Below are 24,314 nucleotides of genomic sequence, written 5' to 3' on the forward strand. Positions count from 1 at the left end.
TCAGGGTCTCCCTTGTGGGTGCAGGGGCCCCAAGCAGTTGGGCCATCTTTCACTGCTTTCCCAGGAGCATTAGTAGGGTGCTGGATCAGAAGTGGAGCAGCCAGGACTCTAGATGGCACCCATATAAGCTGCTGGTGCTGCAGATGGTGTAACCCGCTATGACACAGCGCTGGTCTCCATATGGTGCTTTAAAAAATGTGTTCTCACTTCCACATGCATTACTTTGATAAAAGGTTGAAAAAAACTTCCTGTCATAAATGAGGTTAATTGATCATGTGCTTCATGAGTTTATATAACAGCAATAGTACATTATCATGAGATCTTTGTGTATGAGATTTTAGCTCCCATCCCTCTGCCCTCCACACATAGCATGATATCTGTTCCATGTTTGGAACTGTGACAAGTCTGAGATTTTAGTCTACTGGTAAGCTAAGAACTTAGCTGACTCAGTTACATGGATTCTAATAAAAGACCTGAAGATTCCTATAATAGCAGTACATCAGTCTTTTTCTAACACCAGTTCCTTGATCCTCAGTTCCCAGAGAGCAACATGAAGAGGGCTATGTACTACCTGCATGTGCAATGGATTGTGTTAGAGAAATGAAACCTTGAGTTTAGGAACTCCAAATCTTTTGTAATGGACAGTAGGCCTGTGTACACTTTAATTCAGTGGAAAGCACCATAGTTCTCAAAGGTGTTTATTGATTTAAACACAGATAAATAAATAAACATGAGAATAACTCACAAAATGTAAATTATAGGTGATAATATTTCAAAATATCTGGCTGCCTTTTTTATTTGTGCAAAGTTCACATAATACAAAATTCCATTTTAAATTGTACCATTCAGTTGCATTTAGTACACTCAATGACATGCAAACACCACCTCTGGTAAGTTCCAAACAGTCATCACTCCAAAAGAAAACCTGTACTCATCCAGAGGTGGGGAACATCCAGCTTGCTGGCTACGTAAGTGCCACAAAATCATGTAGTCTGGCCCTGACAAGGCAACTACAGGCAGGACTCAAAATCTGATACATCTATAGCAGGCTGATTTTATGTTCATAAGTTTATATGGCCTGCAAATGATGTTATACACATCCAAATGATGGCAGAAAAAAGGTTCCCCACCCCTGCAACAGTCAGTTCCAACCCTTCATAACCAACTGTCTGTTTTCTGAATTTATGGATTTAGTTGTTCTAGACATTTCATACAAATGGAATGATACACGCTGTGACCTTTTGTGTTCTGGGAGTAGCAGTCTGAAATCAAGATGTTGGAGGGTTGGTTGCCTCTGAGGGAGAGTGGCTCCATGTTTCTCTCCTAGCTTTTGGTGGTTTGCTGCCAGTCTTTGGCTTGTGAAATGCACCACTCCAGGCAGCCTTCATTTTCACATGACATTCTCCCCATTTGTCTTGTCACTATCTTCTCTCTGTGCATCCTGTCTCTGTGTCCAGTTTCTATTCTTTATAATATCAGTTATATTGGAATAAGGCCAACTTTACTTCATTTTAATTACCTCTGTAAATAACCTGTCTCCAAATAAAACCCCACCCTGAAGTAAGTAATATTGAATTAGGACTTCAACATATATTTTTTTTGAGGGACACAATTCAACCCATTATACCATCCTAGTCAGTGTGAAGTGATGCCTCATTGTATTTTGATTTGCATTTCTCTAATGATGAATGATGTAGAGCACCTTATTAAAAAAAATTATCCAAGAGGAACAAAGACAGAGACACAGAAATTTCATCTATTGGGTAACACCTCAGAATGCCCCTGGACAACCAGGACTAGGCTGGGAAGAAGGTGGGAACTAGGAGCCAGGTCTCCCACATGTGTGCCAGGGACCCAACCACTGGAGCCATCACCTACTACCAGCCAGGGTCTGCATTGGCAGGGATGTGAGATCTGGAGCTGGAGCTAAGCATTGAACCCACCCACTCTTAACCAGCAACTTAACCACCAGACCAAACACTCGCCCTGTTGATCATCTTTTAAAGTGTTTCTTGGTCATTTATATATCTTTTTGGAAAAAATATCTATGTAATTCCTTTGAGTTCTTTATATGTTTTGGATGTGAAAGCTTTATCAGATATAATTTGCAAATATTTTCTGTCTTTCATTAAGTCATAAACAACTTCTTGACATTGTCATTTGATGGATGACACTTTTTAATTTTTATTAAATCCAATATATTTTATTTTACTTGTTCTGCTAGTATATCTAAATAACCATTGCCAAATTCAAGGTCATGAATATTGGTACCATGTTTTCATACAAGGGTTTTTATAAATTTAGCTTGATATCATTTTGGTGTTTAGGACTGCTTGCAATTCCACATGAGTTTTAGAATCAGCTCCTATTTCTGAAAAAAAAAAAAAAGCCTTTAAAACTTCAATAGAAATTACAATTAATATTAATATCAATTTTGTCATTTTGGTAAAAAATTACTTATTCATTTATTTATTTGAAAGGAGGAACAGAGGAGGGAGAGAGAGAGAGGATTGATCCATCTACTTGTTCCTTCCCCCAGTGCCTGCAACTGCTAGGGCTGGGCCCGGCCAAAGCCGGGAACTCCATCCAGGTTTCTCACGGTGGCTGGTGAGAACCCAGGTACTTGAGCCAACACTTGTTGCCTTCCAAGGTGTACATTAGCAGAAAGCTGGATTGGGAATGGAGGCAGGACTTGATCACAGGCACTCTGAAATGGATTGTGGGCATCCCAAACAGCAGCTTAACTCTGCGAGACAAAACACCTGCCCTAACAATATTGTCTTTTAATCCCTGAACATAGAATACTTTTCCTCTTCTATTTAAGTCTTTAATTATTTTCCCCAGTGTTTTATAATTTTCAGCATATGTGTCTTTACCTTCATGAGCTGAATTTATTCACAGGCATTTTTAAATGCTGTTGAAATAGGATCATTTTCCTCATCTCCTTTTCTGATTATTCATTAGTAGTGTTAGTATTCTTTGAGTATCATTCTTGTGACCTATGGCTTTGCTGAATTTATTAGTTCTAACGGTTTTTTTATGAATTCCTTAGAATTTTTTAGTACATAAGACTTGTGTCTTGTATTTTTATGAAATCCTTAGAATTTTTTAGTACATAAGACTTGTGTCACATAAGTCACTTGTGAATAGGTATGGTTTTATTTCTTCATTTCTATTCAGATGCTTTTTGTATCTTGCCTGGTTGCTTTGATCCAGAATAATGTTGAATAGAAGTGGTGAAGTGAGGTAGCTTTGTGTCTTGTTCCTGGTTTTAGGAGAAAGACTTTCAGTCTTCATTGAGTATGATGTGATTACAGGTTTTTCATAAATGTTCTTTATTATGATGATGAAATCCTCTTCCATTCGTAGTTTAAGTGGGATTTTTCTTCTTTATTTTTAATCATGAAAGGGTGTTGGATGCTGTCAGGTGCTTTTTGGGCATCAATTGAGATGATCTTTTCTTCCCTTCATTCTATTAATATGTATCATATCAATTTTTATATTTTGAATCACTCTGGCATTATTGAGATAAATCCCACTTGATCATGGTTTATAATCCTTTTAATATGTTACTGAGTTTGGTTTGCTAGTATTTTATTAAGGAGTTTTGCATCTATATTCATAAGGGATATTAGTCTGTATTTTCTTGTGATGTCTTTGTTTAGCTTTGCCGTCAGGATAATGTTGGTCTCAAAGGATGAGTTAAGTCCTGAACTTTATTTTTTGAAGGAGTTTGAGAACTATTGGCATTAATTCTTTAAATGTGGGGCCAGTACTGTGGTAAAGTAGGCTAAGCCTCCACCTGTGGCACCAGCATCCCATATTGATGCCTGGTGTATCCTAGTTGCTTCTCTTCCAATCCAGCTCTCTGCCTGTGGCCTAGAAAAGCTGTGAAAGATGGCCCAGATGTTTGGGCCTCTGCACTCATGTGAGATACCCATAAGAAGCACCTGGCTCCTGGTTTCAGATAGGCCCAGCTCCGGCCATTTTGACCATTTGGGGAGCAAACCAGCTGATGGAAGACCTTTTTGTTTGTCTCTTTCTGTCTATAACTCTGCCTCTCAAATAAATCTTTAAAAAAAAAAGATTTATTTATTTATTTGAAAGTCAGAATTATATATAGAGAGAAAGAGAGGCAGAGAGAGAGAGAGGTCTTCAATCCATTGGTTCACTCCCCAGATGGCCACAATGGCTGGAGCTGTGCCAGTCTGAAGCCAGGAGCTTCTTCCAGGTCTCCCATGTGGGTGCAGGGGCCCAAGGACTTGGGCCACCTTATACTGCTTTCCCAGGCCATAGTGGAGAGCTGGATCGGAAGTGGAGCAGCGCCCATTTGAGATGCCGGCATTGCAGGTGGCAGCTTAACCTGCCACACCACAGTGCCGGCCCCATAAATAAATCTTTTTTAAAAAATTTAAAATAATTATTTAAATATTTAGCAAAATTCACCTGTAATTGTTTAAATGTTTGGTAAAACTCACCTGTGATGCTGTCTGGTCCTAGACTTTTCTTTGGAGGTTTTTAAATACAGATTCGATCTTTGGCCCTTTTAGAAATTAACTGTTTCTTCTTGAATCACTTTTAATAATTTATGTGTTTATAATGATTTGGCCATTTCATCTAGGAAGTAATGTCTACAGTTTCATTTCTGATATTAGTAATTTGGGTCTTCAGTTTTCTTTAGTCAGTGTAGCTAACAGTTTGTGAATTTTGTTCATTGCTTCAAAGAACCAACTTTGCTTTCCCTGATTTTTCTCTCTTGTATTTCCAATCCCTACTTTGTTTAATTGTGTGCTATTCTGTTAGCTTTTCAGTTCAGTTTGCTCCTTCACTTTATCTCAAAGTATTTTCTAGTTTCCCTTGTTTTTTTTTTTTCCTCGACCCCTTGGTTATTTATGAATTGTATTTTTATTTTTTATACATTTTCAAATTTTTCAGTTTTCTTTCTGACTTCTCATTTCATCTCACTGTGGTTGGAGAAGTATTTTATATGATTCCTTTTTTTTTTTTTTTAAGATTTATTTATTTGAAAGGTAGAGTTAACAGGCAGAGAAAGAGAGAAGTCTTCCATCTGCTGGTTCATTCCCTAGATGGCCACAACAGCTGGAGCTGCACCAATCCAAAGCCAGGAGCCAGGAACTTTTTCCAGGTCTCCCACGTGGGTGCAGGGGCCCAAGGACTTGGGCCATCTTCTACTCTCTGCTATAGTAGAGAGCTGGATCGGAAGTGGAGCAGCTGGGACTCCAACTGGTGCCCGTATGGGATGCCAGCACTGCAGGTGGTAGCCTCACCTGCTGTGCCACAGTGCTAGCCCCATATGATTCCAATTTTTAAAAATTTTACAAGATTTGTTTTTTAGCCTAATGTAAGAAAACACTTCAAAAATTCTTGGAAAATGAAACAAAGTTTATTTTCATGGCAAAGATTTTTGAAATCCATGCATAGATTTTCATTATACACATCTTTGCTGAACTTCTTGAAAACCCTTTGTGTGATATATTCTAGAGAATATTCCACGTGCTCAGAACAAAAAATATGTTTTCTGTTTTAGATGGGATGTTCCATGTATGTGTTAGCCTAGTTGATTTATAACGTTTGTCAGCTCCTCAGTTTCCTTGTATGCCTTCTCATTGTTATACACGTTATTGAAAGAGGGACAATGAAGTCTCCCAACTGTTATTGTAGAACCTATATTTCTACCTTCAGTTCTTGAGTTTTTGCTTCATGTACAGGCATTTTGGGTGGTGGCTATCTTTAGTTTTGTATATGTTTATGATTGTTACGTCTATGTGATGGATTAATCCTTTCATTGTTATACAGTATCCTTTTCATCTCATAGCAGTTTTTTGACTGAATGTCTGTTTTGCCTGATATTTGTATAACTCCCCGCTTCCTATTTTGGCTACTGTTCATGGAATACTGTTTTCTGTTCTTTGACTTTAGACCTGTTTGCGACTTTTGGATGTAAAGTAAGTTTCTTGTAGACAGCATAAAATTTTATCTTGTGTTTTTATCTATTCTTCCAATTTCTGCCTTTTGATTATAGAGTTTAAGCTACTTATAATTAAAATAATTGCTGATAAGGATTAATTTTTGCCATTGTTTCATTTTTTTTCTATACCCATTACTGCTTTCTCTTGCATTTAAGTGATTTTTTTTTAAAAAAATAGTATACTTTTTAAAAAAGTCTATTTTGTGTTGCTCTAACAGATAAGCACCCTGGGAAGATGGGCCAAGTGCTTGAACCTCTGCCACCTATGTGGGAGACCAGGATGCAGTTCAGCCTTGTGGCAATTTGGGGAATGAACCAGAGGTGGAGGATTTCTCTTTCCCCCTCTCACTCTGTCACTCTGCCTTTCAAATAAGCAGATCTCTTTTGGGGGAAAATTTAAAGAAGAATCTTAACTGCATTAACAGGGAGTCAATTCTCATGGTCTAATCACCTCCTAAATGTCCAATGTTTTAATAGTATCTCATTGACAACACCTGAATTTTGGTGGGAACACACTCAAACCATAACATGTACAATTTTTATTTCTGTTTTGTATTATTTCTCAGTTATTTTATTAGTAATTTACCTTAGGGATTGCAATCAACCACTTACAACAATTTAGTATCTATAGTATAAAAGAAATGATTTATACAATGTTTCCTTATTTTTTCAATATTTATTTATTAATTTGAAAGGCAGAATTAACAGAGAGGGAGGGAGACATCTTCCGTAACCACCACGGCTGGACCAGGCCAAAGCCAGGAGCTTCTTTCAGGTCTCCCGCTTTGGTTGCTGGGGCCCAAGCACTTGGGTCATCTTTTGCTGCTTTCCTAGGCCATTATCAGGGCGCTGCATCAGAAGTGGAGCAGCCAGAACTTGAACCAGCACCTGTCTGTGATGCTGAGCATCATAGGTGGCACAGTGTTGGCCCCCCATTGTTTCCCTGTTAACCTCAGTTCATAATTATGAACCATATTGGAAGGGAAAGGGAAGTTACCATCCCAGAATCCTGTATGCCTTTGTAGTTACTTATCTCGGTGTTCTTTGCTTGTGGTTGGCTTTGATTTACTGTCCAGTGACCTTTAATTTCTGCCTGAAGGGCTCCTTCTCCATTAATTGGTGGGAAGGTCTGCTAGTGACAGATTCGAGTTTTTGTTTATCTTGGAATGTCTTAATTTCTCCTCCATTTTTGGAGGATAGTTTTGTCAGATACAGAAATCTTAGTTGACAGTTTTATTCTTAGAGCAAAATATGTTATCTTGCTGCTTTCTGGCCTTTGAGGTTTTGAGAAATTGGCTGTTAATCTTACTGCATCTCTCTCATACCTGACAAGTTGTTTCTCGCTTGCTACTTCTAAGGTTGTGTGTGTGTGTGTGTGTGTGTTTTGATGCTTTATTTACAATGTGTTTTTAGTGTGGACCATTTGTGCTTATTCTTAGAATTTGTTGAACTTCTCATATGTGAATATTTGTTTGTGAAATATTGTCATTATTTCTTCACTCTCTTGGAACTTGCCTTTCTGTATTTCTTTTTAGTTCCATTATGTGAATGTGGCTGTACTTTAAGGTGTCCTTCGTATCTCATATTTCTTCATTCTTTCTGCTCCTCAGACTGGGTAATCTCAGTTGACCTATCATCAAGTTCACTGATTCTTTTTTCTGCCTGCTGAAGTCTGTTATTCAGCTTCTGAATTCTGTTTGGTTCCTTTTTATGGTTTCATTTTCCTTATTGCCATTTTCTATTTAAGACATCATTTCTCTTGACTTCCTTTAGATTTTGTCTGTGGTGGTTTCCTTTTGCTCTTTGAACATATTTAAGACAGTTCATTTAAAGTCTTTCTTTTATAAGTGTATGTCTGTGCTTCTTCCCAGACAGCTTCTGTTAATTTCTTCTGTGAATGATCCATAGTTTCTTACTTCTTGGCTTGCTTCCTAATGTAATCTATGAAATGAAATTGGAAATTTCGGCCAGCGCCGCGGCTCACTAGGCTAATCCTCCACCTTGCGGCGCCAGCACACCAGGTTCTAGTCCCGCTCAGGGCACCGATCCTGTCCCAGTTGCCCCTCTTCCAGGCCAGCTCTCTGCTGTGGCCCGGGAGTGCAGTGGAGGATGGCCCAAGTGCTTGGGCCCTGCACCCCATGGGAGACCAGGAGAAGCACCTGGCTCCTGCCATCGGATCGGCGCGGTGCGCCAGCCGCAGCGCGCCTACCGCGGCGGCCATTGGAGGGTGAACCAACGGCAAAAGGAAGACCTTTCTCTCTGTCTCTCTCTCACTGTCCACTCTGCCTGTCAAAAAAAAAAAAAAAAAAAAAAAAAGAAATTGGAAATTTTAAGGATAAGAAATTTTCAACTTTAGAAGTCCTAATTCATTTTGTATGACCTGTATGTTACTGGTCAGTGTATTAGCTACTGGCTACATGTGAGTTTTAGCACTGGAAATGTGGCAGGTACAAATTGAGAAGTATTGAAGGCAGTGGTGTGCTGATAAACCAGCTCTCTGGAAGTAAAGTCTGTGATATATGTCATTTGTTAATTTCTGTGTTGTAAATATTCCTATCAAAGCTGTTTTCAAACCATCAGAATGATGTGCCTGAACTCTGTTAGGAATGGAGCTTTGAATAGATGTACACAGTTAGCCCTTATAAGCCAGCTTGCGTTGGCTCTAGTGCACTGCTTGATGTCAAATATTCACTAGGCTTCAGAGATTTACTTCTTCTTTTTTTTTTTTTTTTTTTTTTTTTTACTTTTTGACAAGCAGAGTGGACAGAGAGAGAGAGAAAGGTCTTCCTTTTGCCGTTGGTTCACCCTCCAATGGCCACCGTGGCTGGCGCGCTGCGGCCAGCGCACCGTGCTGTTCTGAAGGCAGGAGCCAGTTGATTATCCTGGTCTCCCATGGGGTGCAGGACCCAAGCACTTGGGCCATCCTCCATCTGCACTCCCTGGCCACAGCAGAGAGCTGGCCTGGAAGAGGGACAACTGGGACAGAATCCGGCGCCCCAACCGGGACTAGAACCCGGTGTGCCGGCACCGCTAGGCGGAGGATTAGCCTGTTGAGCCATGGCGCCGGCCAAAGATTTACTTTGAAAAGAAAGCATTGTAAAATATCTCAGTAATAGAAGTTTTGCTGTTGGTTACATATTGAAATGATAACGCTCTGAATACATTGGTTTAAATATAATGTGTTATAAATGGGATGACCACTAGTGGTCTCCCCATGGATGCACCAATTTGGGTAATTATTCATGCACCATTCTACCTTTCAAAGAGCTTGAGAAACCAGGTGAGAGGCAGTAGTGCCTGGTTTTGGTATATAAAAAGAAAAGATGTAAAAGGTGTCTCTGTCACTCCACCCCCAACTCCAAGCTGCACAGTGTGGAAAACCTCCCATTTGGGAGACAGGAAATTAAGTCTAGCTTTTAGTACCAGGCCCAGTATCTGGCAGAGACCCATGGACCAGGCCTGTATGCCAGTAACCACAGACTAGGACTGCATTAGCCAGGTAGCCACGGGACTGCCTCTAGCACCCTTCCCACCAATTTGAGCAGCATAGCAAATGCATGACACTTAACAACTCAGTGCTCATCAATTCTCATGTTAATGTGATGTTGATGCAAAGAGAACAGGTTCAATTTAGTTCCTACATACAATTCTAAGAATATAATACTTTTATCCTCTCCCCCTTTTCTTTTCAATATAACGTTTTTAATTTACATTGTCAAAGTCTGAATGCTCTGCTAAATAAAAGTTGAACAAGTAAAAAGACCACAGCCCTTCAGGAATATAGGCAAAGGCTTTAAACAATAATCAAATGCAGACATGTCCTTATCACACATATACAGTAAATTTTAAAATAATCACAGATGATTAAAACTATAGTAATATATTATTCTTAACTTGGTTTGAAAAAGATATAAAACAAAGTTTGACAAAACTATATTTGCAGCAACACTGATAAACATAGGCATTGCTCTTTTTTTTTCTCATTTTTTCTTTTTTAATTTTAGTTCCCACAGTTAATATCATATCCCACATATTTGTCTCTTTCCAGCTTATTTCATCTGACATGATACCTTCCAGTTGCATCCATTTTTGATGCAAATGGTAGAATTTAATTTTTTTATATCTGAATAATCCATGTGTGTAAATGCGTGTGTGTATCACATTTCTTTACTCACGCATCTGATAATGGACACCTTGGTTGATTCCATATTTTGGCTATTGTGAACAGTGCTATTATAAACATAGTGGTACAGGTATCTCTTTGATACAATGTGTGTTCTTGTTTATTGTAGACATACCCAGAAGTAGATTGCTGGACCTTATGGCAGGTATAGTTATGTAAGAGATCTCCATACTGTTTCCACAGTAGCTACACGAATTTACATTCCCACCAACAGTATATAAGGGTTCCTCTTTATTTATATCCTCGCTAACATTTATTACTTTCCTTCGGGTAATATCCATTCTGTCAGGCATGTGATATCTCATTGTGTTCTTGATTTACATTTCCCTGATGGCTAGTGATGTTGAGTATTTTTTCATATATTTATGGACTATTTGAAATTCTTTCAACAGCTGTTGAATTCCTTTGCCTATTTCTTAACTGTGTTGGTTTATTTATTTATTTTTTTTGAAAGGCAGTTACAGAGAGGAGGAGAAACAAAAAGACAGAGATCTTCATCTGCTGGTTCACACCCCAAGTGGCCGCAACGGCCAGGGCTTGGGCCAGGCTGAAGCCAGGAGCCCAGAACTTCTTCCAGGTGTCGCACTTGCATGCAGGGGCCCAAGCACTTGGGTCATCCTCCACTGCCTTCCCTGGTGCATCAGCAGGGAGCTGGATCAGAAGCAGAGTAACCAGGTCTCAAACTGGTGCCCACATGGGACACCAGCTTCATAGGCATAGGTTTAACCTGCTATGCTAAAACATCGGCCCCCAAGTTTTTTGAGTTGCTGATCAATTTTAGATATTAATCCTTTGTCAGGTAGCTTGCAATTTTTTCCCATTCTGTTGGCTGTATCTGCACAACACTGAAGTCTTTGTTGTGTAGACGATTCTGAGTTTGATTTAATATAACTTGTCTAGTTTTGCTTTTGTTGCCTCTGCTCTGGGAGTTTTATCCTAGAAATCATCAACTTCACCAATGTCTTGAAGTGTTTTCCTTATATTTTCTCCCGGCAATTTTATAGTTTCTAGTCTTACATTTAGGTCTTTGATCCACTTGAGTTTATTTTTGTTTATGGGGAGAGACAGGTTTCTGATTTCACTCTTCTACAGCTAAGACATCAGTTTTGCTGCCTTTGTTGGAAAGATTACCTTTCTCCAGTGTGTGGTGTGGGCACTTTTGTCAAAAAGTTGGATGTACATTTGTGGATTAATTTCTGGGCTCTCTATTCTGTTGATCTATATATTGGTTTTTAAGGCAGTAACATGCTGTTTTAATTACAATAGCTTTGAAGTCTGGTATCACCATGCCTTCAGCTTGATTTTTTTTTTTTTTTGTTCAAGATATCTTTGGCAATTCTGGGTCTTTTGTACTTTCATATGAATTTTAGGATTTTTTTTTCTAATTCTATAAAGAAGAATGTCATTGGTATTTTGATAGCGATTACATGGAATCTGTAGATTGATTTAGGTAATATTGACATTTTAATGATACTAGTCTTTATCCATGAGTAAGGAATATCTTTCAATATTTTTGTGTCTTTGATGATTTCTTTCATTAATGTTTTATAATTTGCAATGTAGAGCCCTTTTGCTTCTTTGATTAAATTTATTCCTAGATATTTGATTTTTTTTTTGGGTAGTGATTATGAATGGAATTTTTATCTTGATTTCTCTTTTGGTGAGTTATTAGTATATTGAAAATTTGTGAGTTTTTTTAATGTTTATTTTGTAACCTGTAGCTATACTGAATTGGTTTATCAACTCTAACAGCTTTTTGGTAGACTCTTTAGATTTTTCCATGTGTAACATCATGTCATCTGCAAACATGCATATTTTGACTTCCTCCTTTCTCATTTTGATGCCGTTTTTGTCTTTCTCCTCCCTAATTGTTCTTGCTCATAATTTCAGTACTATATTGAATAAGAGTGGTAAAAGTTGAGATCCTTGTCTTGTTCCAAATCTGAGGGGAAGTGCCTTCAACAGCTTTTTGCCACTCAGTATGGTAATGGCTATTGATTTGTCATATATAGCCTTTATAATTTTAAAAAATATTTTATTTCAGTTATTTGAGAGGTATAGTTACACAGAGAGGGAGATACAGAAGAAAAGGTCTTCCATATGCTGGTTCACTCCCCAGGTTGCCACAATGGTTGGAGCTGCAGCTGGGCCGATCTGAAGCCAGGAGCTAGGAGCTTCTTCCAGGTTTCCCACGTGCATGCAGGGGCCCCAGCACTTGGGCCCTTTTCTACTGCTTTCCCAGGCCATAGCAGAGAGCTTGCTTGGAAGAGGAGTAGCCAGGACTTGAAGTGGTCACCATATGAGATTCTAGTGCTGCAGGTGGAGGCTTGGCCCACTACACCACAGCACTGTCCCATAACTTTTATAATTTTGAAGCATGTTCCTTCTATACCTAATTTGGCCTTGCCCAATCTCAGTCACTGTAGCCATTTGGTGAGTGAACCTGTGGGTAGAAGGTCTCTTTCTCTCCCCCCTCTCTCTCTATTATTCTCTATCACTCTGCCTTTCAAATAAAATAAATCTTTAAAAAAAAACCCACAGACATCTAATTTGATTCCTGTGTATATCACTCTTTTAGGATGAAGATAAATGGTCATTTGAAAATTATTAAATGTTGTTCAGGGTGATTTATAGAGAAGTCATTTTAAAAATTATGTAAAATATTCCATTGTTAGCTAAACCTATTAATTAAAACTTATATTCATTAAAATGAAAAATGTATTGTTAAAAGAAAATTCAGAGCTCTACTAAAAGTTATTCATCTTTTCTAGTCACTTTGTTTATTCATTACATGAGAAATTACTGATGCCTATAGAGGAATTTCATTCAGTGGCATATGATATTGTGTTGTTTATCATAAGATACTTGTATAAAATCCAGCCTGTCTACTATGTTCACAAAACTTTTCTCCTAGCTTACTTGTATTTCTTGATCAATTTACATACTGCCAGACATACCCCCTGCCTGTTTTTTGGTTTATGAAGAAGCAAACTTCACATACTCAGAAACTTAAATAACTGGCCCATTTTGTGAAGTAAGTATTTCAGATTCTTAGTCTGTTCAGCTTTAAGCCATTTCAGATCTCTTAGTGGTGTTTACCATGAGTGTATCATTTGTTTCTTGTTAAAGTTTCTGTCTCTGAATTTTATAATTTTTAATCTCCTAGTCCTCTAATCTTTACAAAAATTAAGTCATAGGTTTTAAGGTTAGCTTCTATTTCCAATTGCATATAAGAGACATGATACATCACTTTTTATAAGAAATAACTTTTAAATAATTGTAAGTTATATAAAATTGTTTATCATTTTTCATAAAGATTATAGGCTGAGTCACTTTTATTTTTTAAAGGCAGAGCAAAAGAGAGTGAGAGAGAGAGGTTGATCTTCCTTCTGTTGGTTCATTCCTCAAATGCCTGCAACAACCAGAGCTAGGAACATGAGCTTAAGGCATGAGCCAGGAACTCCATCAGGGATGGATGGCAGGGACCCAAATGCTTGAGCCATCACCTGGCACCTTCCAGAGTGTTCATAAGTGGGAAGCTGGATTGGAAGCAGAGGCGGGCTTGAACCCAGGCAATCCAATATGGGATGCGGGCATCCTAGGCAGCCCCTTAACTTCTGTACCACAGTGCTTTTCACATCAGGCCAAAAAATAGAATGCCCAAAGCATAGTAATTAGTAACTGACCCACAGACCTGAGGTTTTGTAACACTTTTCTCCATGTCTCTATGTAGGCTTGATAGGTACATTCTCCTCTGCACTTTAAGCTCTTTTCTTCTTTCCTCATCTCTTTCTCACCTTCCTCCCAGAGCTGAAATCCTTTAATCTGAAACGTTGGTATTAATCTGTATTCTGGCAGTTTAAATTGTTCACAAGAATCCTTTCTTGCTACCTGTTGTGTATAATAAAAATTAAAAGTGCTTTAATAAAACTATATTCAAAGTGCAAGTTTAGAATCAGAGCAGGATTTTCAGTTGCAGAGGGAGTGACGTGGGAATGAGGCTGGAAACTGAGAGGGCATTTTTCCAGTGGAGGGAACCAGGCAATGGGAGCAGCCTTCATACTACACCAGCCACTAAGATTGTATCCCAGTTACTATTCAGTTTACAAGACTCCTGCCTTCAAGGAGCAGATATTCCAGTGAGGGAGACAGACAAGCAAGCGTGATGAAAGAAAACTATGACAGAAGAAGTGAAGAGAGACTAGTGGGGAGTGAGCCTGTTCCTTTAGACAAGGTTGTCTGTCATACTGTGTTTTGACAAACCCTAGTCTAGGGATATCTATGAAAATTGGATTTGAGAGACAAATTAGTGCCGGCGCCGTGGCTCACTAGGCTAATCCTCTGCCTTGTGGCGCCGGCACACCGGGTTCTAGTCCCGGTTGGGGCACCAGATTCTGTCCCGGTTGCCCCTCTTCCAGGCCAGCTCTCTGCTGTGGCCAGGAAGTGCTTGGGCCCTGCACCCCATGGGAGACCAGGAGAAGCACCTGGCTCCTGCCATCAGATCAGCGCGGCGGCCATTGGAGGGTGAACCAATGGCAAAGGAAGACCTTTCTCCCTGTCTCTCTCTCTCACTGTCCACTCTGCCTGTCAAAAAAATTAAAAAAAATAAAAAGAGAGAGAGACAAATTAGTTTGAGAAACAGCACCCTGGTAAGTCCTGCCATGTATCTGTTTGAATTCAGACAAATCAATGTGTTCGATGAGAGACCTCCCCTGATCATCAGTAGGGTTTTATGAGCTAAAGTCCCAAAGAATACAGTGGGAGAAGAAGGCCTGATCCATCAGGACCCCGGTATCCAAGTGGAATAGAGTGAGCTCAGAGAGGGAGACGGGGCCTCACGAGAAAGGCCTGGGGACCATGATGAAGAGTCTGTGCTAGGAGTGCCAGGATTTCATTTGGCCCTAAGAAAAGTTACTGTGTGGTAGCGTGGAAGCAGTCCTGAGTGAGGCAAGGTTAAATCCAGAAGTTTTGCAATGCAAAACAGAATTACAAAGACCTGAGCAACAGGAAAAGTTGAAAAGACAATTATGTTTATAGGCAGTAAAAAGTGAGTCAGAAAAATTCTTGACATTTAATGTTTTAAACAAATGAAAATGCATCTTCAATAGAGGTAAACTCTATTATTAGCCTGACACCTGTGCCAGTAAGTGAAGGTCATGGCAGAGGTGAAAGGCTAAGCAGTGCTGTGTGGGAAAGAAACAGGGCAAAGTAATACGTTCAAAAGTATTTCAGACTCAGCATCTCCACCACGGTTTTCTTTCACCTTGGAAATAAGGGAAGGTTGGAAATGGAGTGGGAAAATATCAGTGTGATCGAGTTTTGAAAGGTTGAGATTTTTTTTTTTAGAAGAAGCAAGGTTGTTACTTCTTTTATGTAAGACAGACTATGACCTTGAATTAGACACATTAGCTGCCTAATTGGTGAGCGCAGCATACCTAGCTGCACAGCATTCTACTCCTCCTAGCCAAGCATGGGCAGGTGGTGACATGCTGCTGCCAGGCCATCATCTGAACCTCATTGGCAGGCATTGATGCAAAAGGCAGAGAGGAAGTCGCAGCTGGCAGGAAATATTGGAGCATATTAGGAAGAGAGAAGGAAGTGTGGTTCAAAATTATAAAATGTAATCTACCATATATTTCTGTTATTATATTGTGTGGGGTGTGTATGTGTGTGTAAATGAATGTAGTGTTTTGTGTCATATGTTCATTACCTGGCTATGATCTATCACTGATCCAATCAGAAAAATAACACCTTGCCTGCTCCTTATTCCTCAACTGCAAAAATACCTTGGTTAACCTCTTTAGTAGAATTCTCAAAAAGGAAAAAAAGAATAGTAGATCTCACTGAGAATTAAATAGATGCAGTACCAGTATGATTAATGCTTTTACCAAATTCAGCAGATACAAATACGATGCAGTTTTTTTTGTGAAGATGACAAACTGCCTTATTAAAAAAAAAAAAAACAACAAACTAATAGTCTTCTTAGGGGACCTTAGTTAACTTATAGAGAATCAAAAGTATAGAGGGAGAAAAGTTAAAGAATATGAATTGCCAAAATATAGTACTAATTCAATATCACTACTGTTTTTCTTAGCCTTTTGACTACTGATGAACTAGGTTAGCACTCAGTTAAAACAGTAAATAGATTGTTATATTTAACATTTTATACTAGAGTCTGAATATGTTGCTCATTAATCAGTAAAAGCCATACTGCCATTTGAACAATATTAGATTTTAATAGAAATAAATAATTTTGTGTTCTCAAGTATGTCTTATTTGAGATACTTTTAGCCCAGGCATCAGAGTTGGCCCTTGATTCAGTTTCCTCTGACCTTCAGAGAACTGTTCTTAGAAGAGATCGTGAGGTGCTTTGGTTCTTCCAGAAGAGAACATGACCACCAGGGACTTGGTGTCAAACACTATGGGTTAAACTTTGGTGTTTTCAAACCACATAAATAGCAAGCTGTGGACTCTCTTTCTCTATCTTTCCATATTTTTCCCACCAATTTCTTTGTTCTTCCTGTGTGTTTCCTTTTGTCTCTTATCTCTCATTCTTAATGAATTTCCCTGATACAGCCTCAATCTCACTCTAGTCCAGCCCCACCTGCCAGTCTTGGGGAACTATGTCTGTTTGAGGAGGAAGGGCCGCTTGTGAGGGTTGAGTCTGGGCCTTCGCATGCTGTGCTGGGAGATCAAGCATTGCCAAACAGTATTATTGCCTGACTTCATCCTCACTTTTACTTCTTCACCCTGTGGAGTATTTTGATTTTGACCCGCAAATTCTGTTCCATGGTGTTTACTTCAGGCATCTGTCCTTCTTGGATTTCAGTCTTTGTTTACCAGGTCTCCAATTTTGTTTCTGTATCACAAATTGAATTTTGTTGTCTCACTCATACCTTTATTCTCCTTCCCCTTCTTTCTGACTTTGTATTTCCTGCCTCTGGAGTCATCCAGCCCATCAGCAAGCTCCGTTCATGCCATCCACAAAATCGACAAACCTGCAGAATATCTTAATACAGTGTTTACTGGTTATCAGAAAAAGTCAACAAAATGAATGCAGGAAAAGTCTCAAATTGCATTCCATATATCCATGCTAGAACCTCAGAGTCACTTGTGAAAATTTTGCTGTTAGCAACAGCACAGAACATCTGCTTTGCTAACAGTAAGAGAGACTTGAGGTGTCATAATTTACTGCATAGAAGCATCTGTTTGCTAATCATGTGAGTGGCTAATAAGTGGTATTTTGGGGGGTATTTAACATTTATTTTATGGTAATTTATTTCCTATGTATTGGTATCTACTTGAGTTCAGTTTTATTGAGGAAATCATTTGGGATGAGGGAGGGTTGAGTGATATCTAGAGCAGTATTTTAAAATATTGGGGAACATCAAAGAAGGATGTACTTTTCTCTGAAGGGAGGAGAGAACTTTCACTTTGCTTATGGCTGTGTCCAAATACTGATGGAGTCTGTGGTCTCCAAAGGCTTCCATAGCCTTGGCAATCCATGGCAAGAGCCTCGGGTGATCACTGACATCATAAATAAGAGAGTTAATTGTTAAAGGAACAACAGAAGTCACTGTGCACCTACTCCCCATGTAGGCCCTCTGTCCTTAATGAGTTGTACTATGAGAATTAACTGCAAATCTTGTTCTCAAACTGTACTCTATATGTTGTGTGTGTGTGGGGGGGGGGGTGTATGTAAACTTTTGAAATCTGTACTTAACATAGAGTTGGTCCTTTGTATATAAAATCAAACTAAAAATGGACATAATGAAGAACGAGGTAGGGTGGGAGTCAGGGTGTGAGGGTGGATATGGGGGAAAGAACCACTATATTCCTAAAGTTGTACCTATGAAAAATGTATTCTTTAAATAAAAGGCTTTTAAAAAATGGGAAACCCATTTTTATGCATTACATCTGCTTTTCAGAAGTAGTTTTTTGGCCATTCAGTGGAAAATGAATCTGTCTCCAAATCTGACCACTTCTCATCACTGCTGTTTACCAGTCTGGTTCTGGATTCTCGTGTTGCATTCTGTTTCTGCTCCTGCCCTCCAGTCTGTTCCCAGAACTGTAGGCAGGATGATCCTGTGACACATGCCAGTCAGTTCAGTTCACTGCTCTGCCTCCAACATTGTAGTAGTCCTCATTTTACTCCGAGAGCAAGTCTGACTACATGCTTCAGTCCACAAAAACCTCTCTTTTTTCTTTTCCTAAATCTCTGTAACATATGTAACCTGAAATTAAAGAATGTGCTTTTATGAGTTGTTAGGATTTTTGAGTATTTTTAATATTCCTTTTAAGGAACGCAGCATTAAGTTGCATATGATTTTTAAATTTTTCTGCAGTAAGTGGTTCTTACAAGACAGATACCTCTATTTTAAAAGGATGTATTTCTTCATCTCTGGAATGAAAATAATATCTAGCAATGCTTAAAATTGCCTCAAAGTAGTTTTCATTGGTTAATTTCTTGTACCCTTTATCTATATTACTCACTGTTTCTTCCTTTCCTACCTCATCCTCTTACACCTAAATTTGTCTTCCTTCCAATAGCTTTTCTAGCCAATGAAAAGAAACCATCATTGTCTTTTTTTCTCATCATACTTTTAATATGTATAGAAACTTTCATTCACCTCAGATATGCTGTGCCATGATTGGTGAAGTTGCTTATGAATAGATGGCTGAATAATATATTTACAGATTTGTAGGCAAATTTTAAATAAATATTCCTATTGTTAGCAAAAATAGCGAGATAAAACAAAAAACTAAAGTAGATTTTTTGTTAAAGAAGGATCCTTTCTGTGGGTATGATGGAGTTGTCTGATTAGTCTAAATTTAATTTTTGACAGAACCTAAAATTTTCAATAAATCTCAATTTCTCACACTCTGTGGCTTACTTGTCAGTTTTCCTTAATTTTTACATATATGTGTATCAATCAAATTTCTTTATAAATTATCTTTCAACAACAGATATTAGATTTTATATATGTTACAATATACTTATATAATGTATGTATTTACTTGATTTACTTTGCAAGAATGTTATTTGAATGCGTTAATTCTTATACCCACATCAAATAAAATGTCGAAAAATGTTCTGTGTTTTTGAAAAAGGAGGTTATATCTTGTCATTGAGGTTTTTTGTGTGTTTTGCCCTGTGGATTCATTTTCCCTTCAGATAATTTATGGCAGCATTTAAATTTACATTTTGAAGTCTTTCCTTCCGTTAATTCTGATGCACAGATATTAATGTATTATCACCGATGCTTGTCAATAACTATTTGCAAGTTCATCTCAACATAATTTGGGTATTTGTATATAAAAGTATCAGAGAATATGAACTTAGAGTGTTACTTGGAAAACTTTATGACTAATTCATTTTTAAAAATGTGTTAGCATTCATTTTAAGTTGACTTTTCATTTTTGCTCTAAAGTAAGTCAACAGAAGTAGGTCAAATAAGCAGACAGGCAGGATCTTGTGTTCTGTGTCTGGTTGGCATTTACACAGGTCTTTCCTAATAAAAGGTGACATGAAATTCTATAAGACAATCAGAGCACAATCTCATCAGTATTGTATCATGCCAATTCTGCAGTTGTGATTTTCCTGTGCATCTGTCAAAAGATGTAAAGCTATATTCAATAATAAGGATAGCAGGAACTTGAGACTGCGTGTTCATTTCTTTTTGTGACAGGAAGGTCAACCTTTTGAAAAGGGATGGAAATTAACATTTCTCCAGAATTACTTCTGGGGTTATCTCTTAATTCCAGAATTTTACTGCATTTGATAAATAGGCCAAATATATATTTTATTTATTTGAGAATGGGAGAGAAGTGCTGAAACTTTACAAATTGCAACTGGCATTGCACTCTGCTGATAAGGAAGGGAGTTTGCACGTTCTGAAGAGATTACATAAAGTAGAATCGGAAAGCAAATTGTATTTACAAAAGATAGGCTGATGTTCCTAATAGGTGTTCAGAATAGACTATCCACTCTCCCATTCTGCTGAGCTTTACCAGAAATAACTTCATTTCTAAAAGGACAAATCTGATTGAAAGTAAAAGCATTCCCTCTCCACGGATACTCTTCGAAAGGGTTTACATTAAATTTCCCTGATGGGCACACAGCAGTATTTTATGCTGTATCTGTTTAAACTAGTAATGCGCAAAACACAAATCTAAACTGTATTCTTGATTACTTCGTGAAACAACCATTAGATAACTAGATTTATATCTACAATTTTGGAAGAGATGTTGCAATATGCCATTCTGACAATAACTGTCAGAGTTGTAATACTAGGATCTATTTTCTTCTTGTTATCAAGGTAAAGTTATTAAAATTCAGTTGGTGGGTCAGAAAGATCACTTATTATCTCTTGTCATCTGTGGTTTAGTGCTGACCTAAGCAGCTACTGTGTAGTGTCAAAATTATCACCAGTGTCCAAGCTGCAGAAATACAACATGCTACATGATTTATTGTGTTTCCTGTCTGGAATGAAGATTATTTAAAGGCCTACAGCTGTGAGCTACAGTGGTTTTGAAGAAACTTAATTTCTAATTTTTATTTTTATTTTTCCTCATTCATTTTAGATTTTGGATTTAGTCAAGGGGACACATTACCAGGTGGCCTGTCAGAAGTACTTTGAGATGATACATAATGTAAGTAAAATTTTTTTAACTTTGTGATATAACTTTTTGTCTTTTGCTATTATCCGTTTCATTCAGGGTTTTTAGTTAAACCAGTGAAACCAGTCTGTTTTCAACAGAGAGGAATTTATTACATGATATTAGGTAACTTAAAAAATTTATATAAAGGCCAGAGAACTCAGCTTGCATGATACTGTCCCAGGACCACTGTAACTAAGAGTGCCTCCATCATGAGAAGATCTTGCATTATTGAAGCTGCCACCCACCAGTCCATATACAGGGTCAGTAAACTTCTGTAAAAAGCCAGGTTGTAAACATTTGAGACTTTAGGGTCCAGAGGGTCTTTGTCACAGCTACTCAACTCTGCCATTGTAATGTAAAATTAGCCTCAGAAAATATGTATGAACACACATGGCTGTGATCCCATTTGTAAGTGTGGGTAGTGGGACAAATTTGACCCATAGCTTCCAAGAAGAGCCAAAGGCTTTTGCTACTTTCTGATTCTTCTACTTTGTGACTGCTGTCTCACGTTACTCTCATCTACTTCCCAAGTCTCATGTTTATCTACATGGCAGAACTGATGTTACACGTGAACTCCTAACATCCCCCCCCCCCCCCCCTTAAGAATAAAAAGGCCTGGTAGGTTACTGGAGTGAGTGCTGAACGATCCGGTAAGTTCTGAAATATGTGAAGTAAGGGGTTCAGACTCAGAGGCCTCCAGAGAAGAGCAGATAACTCAGAAAAATAAAGCTGGCTGAGAATAATACCCACAAATAATGGTAGAACTACGGGGCACTGAAGAGTTTATGTCCCATCAGAGGCATGCACGCTGACAAATTAAGGCCCTTCTGTGAGCCAAGGGAACACATCTGCAGCTTATATTCAGCCCACTGGCCTCAATTTGCAATCCGTGATCCCAGGCATGGATTCCTAACCTGGAACAGACATCTAGGAATGGACTTGGAAGGTCCATGCACTTGTTGAAACATTTTATCACTGAGTACATATGTGCATTTGTCTGGAGTCTGGCATTTATCAGGTTCCAAAGGGATCCATGACCCTCCCCCAAAAGATACTGCATTTATTAAATTCATCATGAGTTACTATGCTAGGATTTTTTTTTTTTTTTTTTTGACAGGCAGAGTGGACAGTGAGAGAGCTATGCTAGGATTTTTATAGTCACAAATTATCTTTCAATTCTGGCTATATAGTTACAAAATTTATTTCAAAGAAAAAATATTTTCTATAATATTACCAATAATTAAAATAGCCAGCATCTGTAGAACCCGTTCTGTATCACAGCACAGCACTAAGTACCTTGAACACATTAGTTCCTTTTATCTGCACCACAAGTAAGTACAGCTTGTATTCCATTTATGACTAAAACTTAAAGAAGTTAAGCAACTTGTATAGGGTTGTACTGCTGATAAACTTGGATTTGAACCCAGGCTCTCTGTTTCATCTAAAGCTGTGATCCTAACCATCACTGTGCTATTCTTTGGTGGTATCTGGTACTGGATTTATGGTGACTGCTGAGTTGATTAACATTTTCCTGTCTATATTCATAGACTAGTAAACATGGAGGAACTTTCAAGGTTATCCTTCATAGTTTGCACATAAAATAAAAACAGATCTAGCTCTTATAGGTGACTTGCCCAATTTACTGTAGATGCTTAATAGAAGATGTGGAACTAGAGGCCCAGCCGTATGTGGGTCTAGCCCTCTTTTTTCTCCACCTGATTTATTTAAAGGACTAAATAAGAATATAGTCATCAAAAACCAGATCTCATTATTGTTTCTCAGAGTTAGAATCACACTGGATAAGCCACGTGGTTGGTCTTTTCAGCACCAGTTTTGTGTGACTCAGTCCCTCAAAGGCTGCACTCATTAATTTGCTTGGCCAGCTTGAGAGTTTTAATTTTATATATGCTCTTACTCACTGGTGGACCTTTTTAATTAAGACGCCTTAGAACTTTCATAAAGTGAGGTCTCTCAACCTATTTCCTTTTTGAAGAATTAGGCTTAAACATGGAGTTTGTGACATAGTCACTAGAAAGGATTTTTTGTAGCTCTCAAATCTGCTTTTGTAGTATCTCTGCAATTGATTACTCCAACTAGAGGATTGCTGCTATTGCCAATCTTTAAAACTTGCCTTAGATTAATGAAGATATTGAAAAGCTTGCATCTGAATTCCCTTACATATAGAAATAGCCTAACTTAAACCTCATATAAATCAATGAAGTAAAAAAGGCTGTTTGTATTCACTAGATCTCAGTATAGATTTTTACATGTATCTTCCTTCCTTCATTTTTATTTCTAACTTAATTTAAAAATAGAATCTATTTTTATTGTGATGTTTCTGCCATCCTTACCACCCTCATTAAAACTCTGTTTTCCTGAGGCCTCTGTGATCAAACTTACTGAAATGAAAGTTTTGAAAATGAACCAGTTAATTGATACCATTTGCAGCCGCACTGTGATAGTTCCATATGGCTTTTTTGGTAATACCAGCTGCCTCATTATAAGCTGTCATTACGAAACCTCTTGATTAAAACGCAAATATCCCATAGGTAAAAGTCTTGCCTCCATTGTTTTAAAAATCTACATTTTCTGTGGCAGAAATAGGAGACACAGGTTTGCATTTAAGGTCATTGTGTTCAAAATGCGTGGATTCCAAGCACATTTGTACAGAGATGCCTTTAGTAGGTATCAAAAGCTGGCTTGTTTGAAACCTGATTCTGTCTGTAGTTTGAGGAAGTGGCATTTAAGATAATTGTAGACTGTAGTGTTTTCATTGCTTTCTGCATGGTCAATGTGAAAACACAAGGCCTGATGTTGGTTAATCTCTTAAATTTTAATTTACAAAATATACTTGTTTAGCCACTAATTCTGAATGCTTATTTTCCAAATAGTTGAGCATAATTTTCCCCACCATATAAATCTCTACATAAATCTTAATAAAATCTATCACACATTTTACCACAATTTTTTTTTTTTTTTAAAGATTCATTTAGTTTGAAAGAGTTACAGAGGTAGAGGGAAATACAGAGAGGTCTTCCATCCACTGGTTCACTCCCCAGATGGCTGCAGGGGCCATAGCCAGGAGCTTCATCTGGATCTCCCACGTGGGTGACAGAGGTCCAAACACTTGGGTCATCTTCCACTGCTTTTAGAAGGCCATTAGCAGGAAGTTAGATTGGAAGTGGAGCAGCCAGCACATGAGCTGTCACCCATATGAGATGCTGGAGCTACAGGCAGTGGCTGTACCTGGTCTACCACAATACCATCCCACTTCCTGAAATCTTAAATAGGGTATATGAAGTACACTTAAGTCTTTCTGTAATAACTCAAGGTTTGGGGCTGGCATTGTGGCGCAGTGAGTAGAGTTGCTGTCTATGTTGCCAGCATCCCTTATGGACACCCATTCATGTCCCGGCTACTCCACTTCCAATCCAGCACCCTTCTAATGGCCTAGGAGAACAGTGGAGGATGGCTGAAGTG

The 24,314-nt window shown here is 38.3% G+C and overlaps 1 protein-coding gene across 2 annotated transcripts in view; it reads left to right on the top strand.

The window, feature by feature from the left end:
- Positions 1–24,314, top strand: part of PRIM2 (DNA primase subunit 2) — a 333,865-nt gene that overhangs the window by 306,043 nt on the left and 3,508 nt on the right. For both annotated transcript variants that reach the window (XM_062186315.1, XM_062186314.1), the window contains exon 13: positions 20,757–20,825. In XM_062186315.1, the coding sequence (XP_062042299.1) occupies positions 20,757–20,825 (69 nt within the window). The remainder of the gene's footprint in view (positions 1–20,756; positions 20,826–24,314) is intronic.

The sequence above is a fragment of the Lepus europaeus genome, chromosome 3 (genome assembly GCF_033115175.1).
Source record: "Lepus europaeus isolate LE1 chromosome 3, mLepTim1.pri, whole genome shotgun sequence".
Classification (NCBI taxonomy): domain Eukaryota; kingdom Metazoa; phylum Chordata; class Mammalia; order Lagomorpha; family Leporidae; genus Lepus; species Lepus europaeus.